This window comes from Lampris incognitus, chromosome 2 (assembly GCF_029633865.1).
Source record: "Lampris incognitus isolate fLamInc1 chromosome 2, fLamInc1.hap2, whole genome shotgun sequence".
Lineage (NCBI taxonomy): Eukaryota > Metazoa > Chordata > Actinopteri > Lampriformes > Lampridae > Lampris > Lampris incognitus.
The window spans coordinates 19,037,025-19,052,590 of record NC_079212.1 but is presented as its reverse complement, the minus strand read 5'-3'; the positions used below and the strand labels follow the sequence as shown (position 1 = coordinate 19,052,590).

Here is a 15,566-nt window from a genome sequence, read left to right as displayed (position 1 = left end):
CTTCCTCATACAATACCACTCCTTCTCTCTCAGCACCCTTCATATGCTTTCTCTAAATCCTCAAAGACACTATGTAACTCCTTCGGACCTTCTCTATACTTCTCCATAAACACTCTCAAAGCAAACATCACATCTGTGGTTCTCGTTCGTGGCATAAAACCATACTGCTGCTCACTAATCATCACCTCTCCTCTTAACCTAGCTTCCACTATTTCCCATATCTTCATGCTGTTGCTGATAAACTTTATACCTCAGTAGTTACTACAGCTCTGCATATCACCCTTATCTTGAAAAGCACTACCAGTATACTTGCTCTCCACTCCTCAGGCCTCCTCTTACTTTCCAAAATTGTATTAAAAAATTTAGTTAAAAACTCCACTACCATCTCTCCTAAACACCCCCATATCTCCACAGGTATGTCATCTGGACCAACCGCCTTTCCACTCTTCATCCTCTTCATAGCTGCCCTCACTTCCTCCTTGCTAATCCACCACACTTCCTGATTCACTATCCCTACATCATCCAACCTTCTCTCTCTCTCTCATTTTCTTCATTCATCAGCCTCTCAAAGTACTCCTTCCACCTTCTCAACACACTCTCCTCGCTTGTTGGCACATTTCCATCTCTATCCTTGATCACCCTCATTTGCCATTCATCTTTCCAAGATTTCAAGATTTAGTTTATTGTCATTGTCATTATGTACCTGTGCACATAGATAAAAATGAAATGCCGTTTCTCCCAGCCCACAGCAGTGCAACAGAGAAGATTCAAATACACATCCAAAAATTCCCTTAAAACGATACCACTAAAAACATAAAAACAGAACAAAACAAGAAAGCACAAACAATTAACAACACAGTCCATTCAAATGCCATTTCAGTTTAAATGTTGATAGCCGGCGTCTGCCAATGAGTCCAGCTCAGTCCCTCTGCCTAGTCAATTGGTGCAAGTCCTTTTCTCTTTCCTTAGTGTCCAACCTCTCATACAACTCACTATATGCCTTTTCACTTGCCTTCGCTACCTCTCTCTTCACTTTATGCCGCATCTCCTTGTACTCCTGTCTACTTTCTTTATCTCTCTGACTAGCCCACTTCTTCTTTGCCAACTTCTTCCTCTGTATACTTTCCTGTACTTCCTCATTCCACCACCAAGTCTCCTTGCCGTCCTTCCTCTGTCCAGATGACACACCAAGTACCTTCCTAGCTGTCTCCCTTATGGTTTCTGCAGTGGCTGCCGAGCTATCTGGCAACTCTTCACTACCACCCAGTGCCTGTCTTAACTCCTCCCTGAATTCCACACAACAGTCTTCCTTCTTCAACTTCCACCATTTGATCCTTGGCTCTGCCTTCACTGTCTCCCTCTTCTTGATCTCCAAAGTCATCTTACAGACCACCATCCAATGCTGCCTAGCTACGTTCTCCCCTATCACCACCTTGCAGTCTCCAATTCCTTTCAGATCGCGCCTCCTGCAAAAGATATAGTCCACCTGTGTGCACTTTTCTCCACTGTTATACATCACCCTGTGCTCCTCCCCCTTCTTGAAATATGTATTCACCACAGTTATTTCCATCCTTTTCGCAAAATCCACCACCATATGTCCTTCCACATTCCTCTCCTTGACACCATGCCTACCCATCACCTCCTCATCACCCCTGTTCCCATCACCAACATGGCCATTGAAGTCCACTTCAATCACCACTCTCTCCCCCTTGGGTACATTTTCCACCACTTCAACCAACTCACTCCAGAATTCTTCTTTCTCTTCCATCTCACACCCAACTTGCAGGGTATTTGCGCTGATAACTCTGTCTGACACTGTCTTCACCTCCAACACACTCTTGACATATTCTTCCTTCAGAATTACCACTACTCAATTTCTCCTCCTAGCTGCACCCTGGTAGAAGACTTTGAACCCACCTCTGATGCTCCTGGCCATACTCCCCTTCCACCTGGTCTCTTGCACACACAGTATACCTACCTTCCTTCTCTCCATCATATCAGCCAGCTCTCTCCCTTTACCAGTCATAGTGCCATCATTCAAAGTTCCAAATCTCACCTCCACACTCTTACCCTTCCTCCTCTCTTTCTGCCTTTGGACATGCCTTACCCCTCTCCTTCTCCTTCGCCCAACAGTAGCATAGTTGTGGTGGCGGTCGTTGGTAGCCTGGGCCTCAACCAATCCAGTATGGAAATCTGATTTATGATCCGCGTATTTAATTTGGCAAAGGTTTAATGCCAGATGCCCTTCCTTACAAAAACCTCTCCATTTATCCGAGCTTAGGACTGGCGCCAAGAATGCAATCCTACGTTTACCCTGATATTGCTAAAATATTGCATAATTCTCTGCAATTAAGCGCAGACCATTTTGTACCTAAATCAGTCACAGTTTGCCCGGTATATTTAGCAACTAAGCAACAAGCAGAATATATTTCCATCTGTGTCACATTGTAAGTCTATTAAAAATACAGCATCTTTATGCAAAGCTAAAATTAGCCATAAACATTATCATCAGCTGGTGAAGATGTTAATTTCTCCAGAATAATTCCTGGGGCCATTTCAATCTTTCTGTGACCCAAAATTGGTTCCCAAACCAGACTCTGACGTTATAGACCAGTAGAAATTGGTAGACTCTAGGTACTATAACCAAGTTGGCAATATTTTCTGATTCCTCTTGGTTGCTTTTCTTGTCGCTAAGTGTTTTATTTTCCTCTCCTCAGCTATGCCACCGTATACAGAGAACTTGAGCGCACAGTTCTGGGTGCAAACACTCAAGAGGACTTGAAGTGGTTCAGCAACAACCACGGCCCGGGAATGCATATGAACTGGCCAGCATTTGAGGTATTCTGGCCTCTGTTTAAGAAAAAAATGCTTTGTGTCAATAAACAAGGAAGCTGTTGCTCTCCATCTTCTATCCATTCCCACACTTGTCTCTGTTTTCACTTTTATGTGCTCACTGTGTCCTTTAGGAGTACAACCCAGACCAGGCCAATGCTCCCCTAAAGAAAAAGAAGCCAGATGGAGCCCCGCCCACCCCCAGCACTGACCATGTGGCTCCACCTGGTGACCGGAGCAGGTCAGTAAACATCTAACATTCCCAACCAACACCAATCACAATACAGATACATGTGTAGGTATTTATCGATTTTGAGATAAGATACTTCACAACATTTTTAATTTCTTCAGCAACTTAAATGCTGACTATCGTTGAAGATGAGTCTATAATTAATGTTGGTTTCTGTTGTTATATTTATCCATATAAATTCTAATTAAATCCTAAAGATTACATCTCTCTTCCAAATCTTGTCTGACCTTATAGCGTGAGCAGCTATGATAAGAATCAAGCTTACTCAACCGAGTGGTCCGATGATGAACAGCCGGCTGCCTACTCAGGCAATGAAAACGGTGGGAATGGAAACTCGTTCGAGGACGATTCGAGCACTGGGAAAGGGGTCCGCGTGCGTGCTCTGTATGACTATGAGGGACAGGAGCAAGATGAGCTGTCATTCAAAGCAGGTACCCTTCAGTGCTTAAGAACACACTTCTCAGTCGTCACAGATGGAGTATTTCAGAGTTTGAGTGTCATTCTGTGGCCAAGCTACCATGTTAAGCCAATATTAGCATGCTAATCTGTGGATGTAAAGTGACGATGGAGCATCGGATGTACATTGGTGGAGCATCAGTGTAGCAGGTGTCCATGGGTCATCAGCTCCTCTGTGCATCCTATTATAAACCCCCACAATTCCCCATAATGAAAAGCAGTGGTTAGTCATCGATGACTAGCTAAAAATAGAAATTGCAGACACTAACCACTAATTAGCACTTGTTCTCTAGGAGAGTGGCAGGCAATTGGAAGACGAGCGGATTGTCCCACTGTGCAACTGAACGTAATTTCGATTTAAAAAGTAACTAATGGCATACACTGGCTGCTTTGCTATTCTAGATAAGAGCTAAAGGTTATGACTTGGAGGGAGACTTTAAAGGGTCCAAAAATTGTTGAAATATTCAAAAGATGTCAGATATATAGCTAGTTATTTTCCGCTGTAATCGTCATGGTTTTTTTTTTGTGTGTGTCCTACCATTGTCCAAAAGTATGGCTGAAACACCAATTCTTTCCACTTGATTTTTGAATTGAAACCTATAATTCAAAGGAAAATTGAAGTTTGACGCAATTAGAAAACTAATTTTCATCCCAAGACCACATATAGGTGAATAAGAATATTACATACAGTAGCAAAAGCAAAAAAAACCCAAAAAACAATATATATGGTGTCCTTACCTGGAATCATTTTCATTCCAACATCCACATTAGAAAAAACAATGATTAATGATTGCATCTTTGCCAGTCTTTTTGCTATTTCTTTATCAGTCAAAAAACCCTGAAATGCTGAGGAGGTTTTGATTTTGGGGGGAATTAAGAAGCCCCATTATTTTGTAATATCCTCTGAGTTATTAACCACCGATTGATCCTGCGTGGCTCTCACACCTTTTGAAGAAGAGACTGGCACTGTAGACTGACTGAAGGGTGGTGCCTCCTTCACAGGTGACGAACTGACCAAGACCGAAGAGGAAGACGACCAGGGCTGGTGTAGAGGACGCCTGGACAATGGCCGAGAGGGACTGTACCCAGCCAATTACGTAGAGCCCATCTAGTCACGTCACGTCACGGGACGAGGACATGCCATTGGAGGCAGCTTGAACTGTCCCATTCGATTGCACCGCACACAGCCAGAGACTTAAGAGCAACACATCACTTGCCCAACAGATGCGCCAAGCAGTCTTGCCTAAATAAAAACTTAGTAACATTAAAGACAATATATCAGTATAATATATTTTATCCAGCATTTTGGGGTGGGTGGACTAAATATTAAAAAAGAAAAAAAGAACAGGAGCAGCAGTTATTCCAGTATATACACACACTCAAGCGTAACATCAAAAACCAATGCAGGGACACATTTTGCTTATCTGTGTAGCTGTGTTTACTATATAACGCAGCCGATTCTAAACTTTGCAGTGCATTGCAGGGTGTTCTCTTGTAAAAGTGGGGAGACAATATAATCAACTACACCCGTTCAATGATGACAAGCTTCTCCAACCTGCATTGTGTACATACAGTATGATGCCATTTTTGTGTAGCATTTTCAATGCTGTGTGTGTGTTCAGTCGTCATTCTTACACTGGGAATGCTCTGTAGTGTTAAAAGTACCACAAGCTGTATCCTCTATTTTTTTATTTTTTATTTATTCTAATCTTTTTTTCTTTTCTTTTTTTGGTGATTTGGTCCGATCCCTTATCCAGTGTGTTCAGTGTTACGTGTGTTTTAACTGTTTCTGAGCTAGATTGCATAGCAGCATGTGCTATGCAAACTTGCATTCCCTGAATCTTGAGGCCACATTTGGGGCTACAACTTGATGCAACACTTAAACTACAAATGCAGAGGACCACAGTTCACTTCCAGCATCAAGTGCTTTTTTTTTTTTTTTGGATGGCATCATGTTTTTCTGTCTCCTTAACGGGTAGCTGGTGAAATGACATGGTTTACTTCTTGCCATTGAGATGTTGTTGCTTTTTTTCCCCCATCTCAACCCTTTGAAAATACTCTCACTGCTCCATCCACTGTAAGAATGCATATCTATAATATCACGAATGGAAGCTTTCATTCTGGGTTCAGTAAATTAGGTCTTAGTTCCTATTCATACCAGTTTGATTCAGCTCTGCTAACAAGAAGACGAGACACGTGCTCAGACTTGAGTTGAATCAAGTGATTTTCTTGAGGTAATTACTTCAGTAAAAGAAGAAAGGTCTTGAACAATGCCTATGCCAGGCACTTTTCTTCCAGAGAAAAAGGGCCAGTGGAGTCATGCTGATATGTTACTGTGCTACAGACCCTTGTCTGAAGATTGGCGCCTCTCCAACAGGACATGAATGTACTAGTGTGTGGGCTTGAACGGGGACATGTTGTCCTCTGTTTATTCAAAGCCCTGCCTAGCAAAAAGCACTAGTTATGTGGCCCTATCCCTGCTGAGCCAAAGAATGACCCAATGCCATCATCTTCCTTTTTCTCAAACCATGCAATAACCTCACATATCACATTACATTGTGGAAGAGCTGCAACGAGGAACGACTCGTAACTGCCACCCTGTCTGCCCAAAATCTCGTCTTTCTTTTAGGCAAATATGTTGCCAGTACCGCACTGCACTGTACAGTACAGTGCAGCGCTTTAAATTACTCTTTGAAATGCACAGTCCTTCACATGGTTATACCCTAACCTTTAATTTGACCCACAGACATGTCATTCGATGGGAAAATTGCATGTATCATTCATCGGATGATGATTTCGTGAATATATCGCCACCAGTGACACCTGAATCTCATTGTATAGTCAGGTGGGAGAAGTGCACTATAAAAAATGAGCTGTTAAGCTAATCTCACTGGTCTCAACAGCAGTGACAGTTGTTTTAGCTGTTTGTTTAGGTGGGATTTTGGCAGGATTGGGTCTCACACAGCATCGGAAACACATCATAAATTCACAAACTGCATAGAGTAAGCTGTCCAGCCTAGCAAAAAGAACTCTTTATTAGACTATCCCATATCTTCTACACATGCATACACACACTTATACACACACACACACACACACACACACACACACACACACACACACACACACACACACACACACATGTTATACACTATACACAATGCACGCATGCAAATACAGATACTCATCAACGTTATCAGGTTGATTACTTCGGGGAAAACGTCTTTATCATCCAGTGTGTATGAGTTGTGTAAATGTAAAGAGATTAAAAAAAACAAGAAAAAAAAGCAAGTGATCAAATATTATGACAAAATGTAGTGTTATACATGTAAATGTGTTTCATTAAAGTAACTGAAATGGAAAAACATCTTAAGTAATAGTTACCATATCGTATGACTTTCATTGGAATTGAATTGTCAGTGTACCATATAAGAGCGTGACGTTATCCCACGCCATCGGATTTGTATATGATGATGTAATTTAAAGATTATATTCTATTGTAACTGTACAACTGTGTTGAGTTGAGAAATGAAACCTAACTATGTTGAGGCAGTCAAAAGGTGTATATGTAAATGCTTTTTTTTATGTTGATTATCTCTTCCTTATGCACATGGGGGGGCAACAGCTCGTGCTGTGACCACCCTTATATTAGCAGTCTAGAAGATGTATGTTCATAGTTAGTGATGTACTTTTATCTCCTAACTGGTGTAGTGCCTGTTCATCTTAATGTAATGAAAAAGTTCATTTAAATATGCATAAAGATGATTATGATCAACAATAATAATGATGAAATAGTGATGAAAAAAAACAACAACCCTGAATCAAAATTTGTTGTGGTGGTGTCAATAATGCGGCGTTGGTTGGAAAGGAGAAAACAAGTTTGCTGAAAACTAACAGTGAGCGTGTGCGTGTGTTTCATTTGGGCGTACCGGCCATCTGCGCGCCCCTCAAATGTGTTCCCAAGAAACACGACGTATAAATGTTTCCTCGTTTTATTTTGTGACACATCCAGAATATAAACCCAGAGATAAAATAAGAAGTAAGACTATCCATCAAGGTAGGCTTCATAAAATATCATCTTGCTTTGGCACAGCTCTGCAATGTTCAAACAGTCTCAAAACCTTACTTTAAATAGGGGAAATTAGGCATATAGCAGGAGCTAGCAAGCTAGCATTGACGAAGAAACTGCAGTCCCCCCCCCCCCACTTATAAGGAAAATAAAATACACACTTCTCGTTATTTTGACCTTTTAGTAAATCAGGCATGGCACATTTCTAAAATGTAAGGCATGATACAGTCTACGAACAGACAGCAACAAATAAGCCAACACCTATTTCCCAGTTTGCAAAATCAGAGAGTACTTAGAAGATTTTAATAGGCAGGAGTGCATGTTTCAATAGGCAGTCTTTACAATTCAAACTAAAATAAGGAAATTTAACAGAGTGTCACCTCATTCCTCACTTGTATGTCCAGCATATCTTTGGCCCTTTTGCTCCATCATCCTCGTCATCAACATGATCTCCTAGTCATACTGGGTTGACAAACTGGTAGACCAGTCTCCGTGACACATCGGGCTTGCGAATGATGCCCTTCTTGTAGTATTGTCGTATTGAGCGACTCAACTTGTCATAGTTCATAGCTGGGCGGTTCTTTCTGATGCCCCATAATCTGGCCACATGAGCTGAGTCCTCTATTTTAAATATTCCTGTGGACAGAATTAGAAAAAAAAAAGATTGGTCACAGAAACTTGGAAAGTTTGAAAGTTAAATCCTACAGCAGTTGCACAATCACAGTACTGTATACTGATGCTTCCTGACCAGTAGGCCACGAACCCAGCATTCCCATTCTTTTTAGGAAATCACTTCCCAGGACTTTTGCTTGGATATATATGACAGCCGTCGCCATTGCTCACAGACGGTCGTACCATTCAGCCCCCCTCCCCTTTTCGTCCCAAATTGTACATGGCCAATTACCCCACTCTTTCGAGCCGTCCCGGTCGCTGCTCCAACCCCTCTGCCAATCTAGAGAGGGCTGCAGACTACCACATGTCTCCTCCGATACATGTGGAGTCGCCACTCGCTTCTTTTCACCTGACTGTGAGGAGTTTCGTCAGGGGGATGTAGCGCGTGGGAGGATCACGCTATTCCCCTCAGTTCCCCCTCCACTCCCCTCCGACCAGGCGCCCCGACCGACCAGAGGAGGTGCTAGTGTAGTGACCGGGACACATACCTACATCCGGCTTACCACCCGCAGACACGGCCAATCGTGTCTGTAGGGACGCCCAACTAAGCCGGAGGTAACACGGGATTCGACCTGGCGATCCCTGTGTTGGTAGACAGTATCATTCAGTGTTGTAGCGAATTCGGGGGGGTAACCACAGGAACTGCCGCAGCCGGGACGCGAACCCGTATCTCCCGCACCGCGGGAGACATTGCTAACCGCTCGACTAAAGGGTCCGACCCGTTAGCCAAGGGCTACCGAGCCTATTCATCCGTGATCGTTACATTGTCCCCTTCCTTCGGGATTCGCGTCCCCGCGAATCGCCACAGCCAGGACGCGTACCTGGGGCTCCCGCACCGCAAGCGACAACGTTACCCACTCGACTAAAGTGTCCGACCCGTTAGCCACGGGCTAACGTGTCTACTTATCCATGCACGTTACAGTATTAATTATCGGTGGAAGCCTCAGCAGTGTCTAATTGGACTGTGTGAGCTTAACAATTCTACTCAAAGGGCTTTACTGCTATGACCATAATGACATGCAGTATTTGCCAAAGCTCTGTGAGAATACTGGTAGTCATACCGTTACAGTACATTTTAAACATTGCCAGAACGACACTTACATATATGTAAATATTTAACAGTCGAGGAAAGAAACAAAAAAGGTGCATTAACTGCAACGGAAGTTTTATCCTTAGATAATAGTGTCCCCTCAAATATCAAACTGTAAGCACTGATGTGCAATCTCAGTGGCTAAAATATGTAATTTCAGCCAAAAATTACACAAAAATATGCAACCTCAGCAGGTTAAAATTACAATATCACAACATCACTTTACAATGTTCCATGATTGCAATAAGATTTCCAGCACATTTGAACAATTTGATCCTTTTCCAAGTGTTTTCCATGACTAGCCTATAAATTTCCAGGTTTTCAAGGAGGCATGAGGAACCATACAAAATAAAACACGGGCCTCTTCCTGAGTCCCCGTTTGATAGGAATACTGTGATTTAATGAGTTTTAACAGGGTTATAAACTGTGTTACTTGTGATGCCAAATTCTGTGGTTTTCTCTGCTCGGCTCATAGCTCATGGCATCATCACGTTTCATCCCCTCACCTTTCTCTTTGTTGAGCCAGCGAATGCAGCGGCTGTAGTTATGAGGCCTCAGGAGCAGCTCTCGGAGGAACTGCCACAGGTGGATGGGCTGGCTGGGGTAGTTTGAGACCACATCAGACCATGAATCATCCACACCTGACGGCGAAAGAGTTAGTTCAAATCTTCAAACACACCCGAGGCCTGACCAACTGCTATATTGTGTATACATAAGTGTAATTACTCATTCATCGTGGTGCGTTTTTTTTCTGGACCCCCAACCCCAATTGTACTTGGGCAATTACCCCACTCTTCTGAGCCGACCCGGATGCTGCTCCACCCCCTCTGCCGATCCGAGGAAGGCTGCAGACTACCACATGCTTCCTCCGATACATGTGGAGTCACCAGCTGCTTCTTTTCACCTGACAGTGAGGAGTTACACCAGGGGGGCGTAGTGTGTGGGAGGATCACGCTATTTCCCCTAGTTCCCCCTCCCTCCAGAACAGGTGCCCCGACTGACCAGAGACGCTAGTGCAGCGACCAGGACACATACTCACATCCGGCTTCCCCACCCGCAAACACGGCCAATTGTGTCTGTAGGGACGCCCGACCAAACCGGAGGTAACGCGGGGATTCGAACCAGCAACCCCCGTGTTAGTAGGCAAGGGAATAGACCGCCATGCCGCCCGGACGCCCCATCGAGGTGTTTTATTGGTACAATCGTGTGGTTTATCACCGCACGAATAAAGAAATGAAAGTATTTGAGTTGCACTTAACCCAGAGCAGATTCTCTCAATGGCTGAGGACTTACAAGGTTTGCTATCTCCTAGCAGGCAGCGTTCCTTCATCCCCGCAGCTGAAAACCCCCCCCAAACAAACAGAAGACCTGATGACTAACACGAATTACAACACAACTGGGCCATCTTGTAATCCAGTAGTTCATAACACACGACACTGAGATTCAGGTTTCCCTGCTCACTGCGTCCACTCCTTGTGAATTACAATGTGTGGTCATAATCAAACATCCTCAGGCCCAGTTCCCTCATCGTCCCTACCGGATCTCCAGATGTCCAGATGAGCGTACAGAATGTCTCCGCATTGCGCTGAGCATTGTCGGAAGTCTTCTTCTGTCATCGAGCAGAGGTCTTTCCCACTCAGCTGCTGAAACAACCGGCTCACCTGTGGTAACCTGTACAGGTGTTCGGTCCACAGCAGCCACTTCTGCACGTGAACACAGCTCCAGTCCATTGGTTCTGAGGAGATTTAAAAAAAAAAACAACTTTTGCAAACCATTTCTCACACTTTCCACAGCTCACCACATATCCGGCATCGGTTTCGATATGTTTTAAGTGTTTATGCAGTGTTTGTATTTTTATTGTACAACAAAATATACCTTGTAAAAGTATTTGTCAAGAACCATATTTCACAGGGCTAAGCCTTGACGAAATCTAAAAGCTAAATAAATGCTGGGGTGTCTGGGAAGCATAGTGGTCTATTCTGTTGCCCACCAACACGGGGATCGCCGGTTCGAATCTCCATGTTACCTCCGGCTTGGTCGGGCGTCCCTACAGACACAACTGGCCGTGTCTGTGGGTGGTAAGCCAGATGTGGGGCTGCACTAGCGCCTCCTCTGGTCGGTCGGGGCACCTGTTCGGGGGGGAGGGGGCTGGTGGGAATAGCGTGATCCTCCCACGCGCTACTTCCCCTGGTGAAACTCTTCACTGTCAGGTAAAAAGAAGCGGCTGGCGACTCCACGTGTATCGGAGGAGGCATGTAGTAGTCTGCCCGGAAGAATGGGGTAACTGGCCAAGTACAATTGGGGAGAAAAACGGGGGAACCCCCCCCCCCAGTGTAACCCCCCCTCAGCTTTTTTTTCTTCAAATAATGCCTGTGCTAAAGCAATCTCACTTAAAATAGTACCTAGATAGTACTTAAAATAGACGTCGTTTAAACTGGTAAATAGTTCAAATTATTGCAATGTGAATAAAACTGACCAACTGACACTCAGCAAATGAACTAAAATGGAACTTAAAACCTGGCGGCATATGTCATATGAACTACCAACATAGCTAACAAATGCACGCATTTGAAACAAATTATATTAATACTCAAACATACAAGAGTAAATATTGAACGATCCACTGTATGCACAGTGTCTAACTTGGAATGATCACGGAAAAGACGCAGTTATTAAGAAATGGAGATGATGATGCATTGTCAACACCAGAGTTTGCACAAGGCAGGTGAAGTGTCTCGGCCTTGCGTTACAACACTTCAGCGTGATAAGACATGACGATACAAACAAGTGATGATCTCCAAAGCTTTTATTTTCTGGCAAAAGGCCAGTGTGGTGGTGTGCCATCTTACTCAGCAAAGACACACACACTGCACCACATCAGGCGCTTGTTTCAGCAGTTGTGAAAAAGATGACATCAAGGAGCTGCATACGAGCCTTTCACATAATAACACAACGACACTCAACTGTGTGCAATGGAGGAAGGCGTAGATGGAGGTTTCCTATCTAACCTAACACTACACCATCTGATTTCACTAACCAGCCAAATGAGTAAATGTAAACTATATTTTTAAATACCGTTTGGGGGGGGTGATCGGTGAAATCCGCCGTTTTGTAAAGAAAACTTCCATACACACGGCCCTCCATGACACATGGTTGAGTATAAAACAGCATTGAAAACTTAGCTGAGGTACCTGGTGTAATGTTGAGGAGCTTGCAAGCCGTGTCGATGTCCTTTAGGACCTCGCCGACCACCATCGTCTGGACCTGCTCCAAACAGCACTCCTCCACCAGACCCAGCTCCGAGGGCGAGGCCGGGCCTTGGCTGTGGATGGTGGAGCACTGATCAAGGCTTTTGGAGGAGGACAGGGTCGACCCAGCTGCGTCTGACACCCTTAGTAGCCATGGGTTGTCCTCGCTGACCAGTCTGTCACGGTAGGGTAGGTAGACACCAGGCCAGCTGAGCTCAGGTAGGCCCAATAGACTCCGGGATGGTTTAATGTCCTCCTCCCCGTCCTGCCAGTTCCTCTCTGCATCAGTGTGGGAATGACTGATATAGACAGGCAACTGTGTGGCGCTCCCTACCTGGTCACAACCTGGACTCCCCATACTTTCCTTCAACTGGAAAAGAAACAAAGGACAACCATATTTTAAAATTTGGTTTATTACATATACATTTACATTAATATTTATTCATTTGGCAGACACTTTTATTCAAAACAACCTACAAGAAAGTCAGCAGATAGCAGATAAATTTCAGGTGTCACCAACAGGCATGATAGAGTACCACATGGTAATGATATCATAGTAGTACTATATGAAGTAGTAGTAGTTGTACAGTTGCTACATACTAATGATATCATAGTAGTATTATATGAAGTAGTAGTAGTACATTTGCTACATAGTAATAGCGGTGAACCGTCAGGGCCTTCGGTGAAGGCCTAAGACGCCACAGAAAAAGGAAAACACTTTCATAAATATAATACAATATTCTAATCAATCTGTTAATATCGCATTTGTGACGTTCAGACTTTAATAGAGAATACCTCTTTAAGAGAAGCAAGGGGTTATGGGGCAAGTACGGAAGTAGGAGAAAAAACCAAGCATGTATGCAGGATACAGCATGGATGTATCAACGACAGAACGAGAATGATAAAATAAAGCCCCGGTTATTCGTTCACACAGTCGTCCCGTGTATTTGTGGACATTACAGCATTACATTTCGATTTCGACTACACATACGAATTTGGGAGGCTCTGCTTGCAGTCTCTCGGTCAAAAAAAAAATCATCCAATCACCTTTTCCCCCTCTGTTGTAACCGTGTGAGAAGACTCCTCCTGCCAGCGCCTTCGGCATTTCGAGTGACGGTCTCCGCTATCTAAATAAATCAGGCGTTAATACTGGATTGATAGATTATTCCACCAATCAGATTTTGATGTGTAGCGGGTGGGCGTATTCTTTTATACTTGCCCACCTTTCGCGGCATACAGCTTACGTGAGCGATTGCTCAGCCAATCAGCAGCAGCGCCTAGGTCTTTGGTTGAAACCGTTGTGGTTGTGTTCTGCAGCGCGTCGCGGTAGTTGGTAGCTAATGTTAGCTAGCGTTTGTGTTTTTGATTTAGTTAGCTAAGCTAGCTAGCCGTGAATGAGAATAATGTCTCAAGGAGAACTCGTGAATGATGTGGTGGCAGATTTATTAGTCACATGTAACCCTGTGGTTAAATTATAGGCCTTAGATATATTACATTGCACTATTAGATAAGTTTGGCCTATGTTTGTTATTTTGTATACCTTTTGAATATGAATATATTATATTGTTGATATTGTTCTGCAAAACAGTTGTTTACCAATGTGAAATGCATTTGCTTTAGTGGAAACTTACCATTGTTGTGATTGGTTGGTTGTGGAGAGAATACCTTACTTGAATGTGATTGGTTGAGAGGGCAGCGGAAAACGTCAGCAAGAGCAGACTGGACGGGGAGAAGGAGGTCTCTCGTCCCTTGTGTGAGCAAAACGGAGCAGTTTGATGTCGAGTTGCTATATGCTATTTTGCGGTGAGAGAAATGTAATTGAAGTTTAGTGAACAGTGATGTGTGCGGGTGTCTGACCGAGACCCATCCCGGGAACTGTTTGTGTGGATTTGGGAGACAAACTGACGACTCGTCAGTCCCATATGTGGACCCAGCGACGTTACGGAGCGAGCTAGCCAGTCGGTGTCCGTTGTTAGCACAGCAAGACGGGCGAATGGACTGGATGCGGTAAGGGGCTTGCCCCACAGTGAGTCGGGCCGTCTTCTAGTTTAGCGAAGTAACGTTATCAGTACAGTGTAGTGGTGGGTTCATGCGACCATCGAGGAACGCAGAAGGAGTCATCTGTTGCCGTGTTGTGCTGCCGAGGCGAGCGCACGGTTCGACCGTGAGATGGTGCTAACGGCTAACTAGCCAGTTAGCTAGGATGGCTGCCGGCCTGACGTTCGCTGCTGCGCTGCGGCGGGAAGCGCGAGACGAAGAGGAGCATTCTTTGTGAGTACAAGCCGGATGTGCGGGCTTCCAAGGGGAGCGAAGAGGGCTGTTTAGGGTCCCCACGTACCCGATAAAGAAACAGGCCTGCAACTGAGGGTTGACTTTCTTTTATTTTATTGCCGGCTTAGTTATAGGGTTATTGAGCTGTATGCTAATGTGTTAGTCTGATTAATTTGTGTATATCTGAATGCAGAGGCTCATTAGCCATTGAGGCTTATCACTTTCATTCATTCTAATAATTATTACTCATAATACATTTGTATATATAATTCTATGTACCTGTGTGAGTGTGGATTATTCATGTGTGTTATTCCTGTGGTGTCTAGACCATGTTAGATTGCTTTAAAGGGGTCATATGCCATATTTGAGCGCCTTAAAGGGGTAGTCAACTTTTTAGTTGGAGTTACCAGATGACACTGTAAGACATTTAGAGCCTTTAAAACATATTTTAAACACATAAAAAGCGAAGTTAACATACTTCAGTAGCTTATTGGATACCGAGTTGTATAGAGAACTCAGGAGCGTTGTCCTTGACAGTTAAAAAAGGATAGATAGCGCTACACACACCATTTTCAAGACGTGTGTGCGGCATTTCACTTGTTTAGCTGTGACAGTCCCGGTTTCCACGGCATCTGTTGAAAGGACATTTTCAGCACTTAAAAGAATAAAAACGTATTC

The 15,566-nt window shown here is 43.9% G+C and overlaps 2 protein-coding genes across 2 annotated transcripts in view; one reads left to right on the top strand and one right to left on the bottom strand.

Moving 5' to 3' along the window:
- Nucleotides 1-4,650, top strand: part of pacsin1a (protein kinase C and casein kinase substrate in neurons 1a) — a 28,083-nt gene extending 23,433 nt beyond the window's left edge. Inside the window, exons 6-9 of the mRNA XM_056274296.1 lie at nucleotides 2,718-2,838; nucleotides 2,967-3,073; nucleotides 3,317-3,513; nucleotides 4,541-4,650. Of these exons, the coding sequence (XP_056130271.1) occupies nucleotides 2,718-2,838; nucleotides 2,967-3,073; nucleotides 3,317-3,513; nucleotides 4,541-4,650 (535 nt within the window). The remainder of the gene's footprint in view (nucleotides 1-2,717; nucleotides 2,839-2,966; nucleotides 3,074-3,316; nucleotides 3,514-4,540) is intronic.
- A 3,414-nt stretch (nucleotides 4,651-8,064) lies between these two features.
- Nucleotides 8,065-12,975, bottom strand: LOC130129068 (SAM pointed domain-containing Ets transcription factor-like). Its single transcript, XM_056298867.1, has 6 exons — nucleotides 12,561-12,975; nucleotides 10,907-11,104; nucleotides 10,663-10,707; nucleotides 10,257-10,259; nucleotides 9,876-10,010; nucleotides 8,065-8,243 (listed from the first exon to the last, which is right to left on the bottom strand). Exons 1-6 carry the CDS (start codon nucleotides 12,973-12,975, stop codon nucleotides 8,065-8,067), a joined length of 975 nt encoding a protein of 324 aa, XP_056154842.1.
- Nucleotides 12,976-15,566: the final 2,591 nt, after the last annotated feature.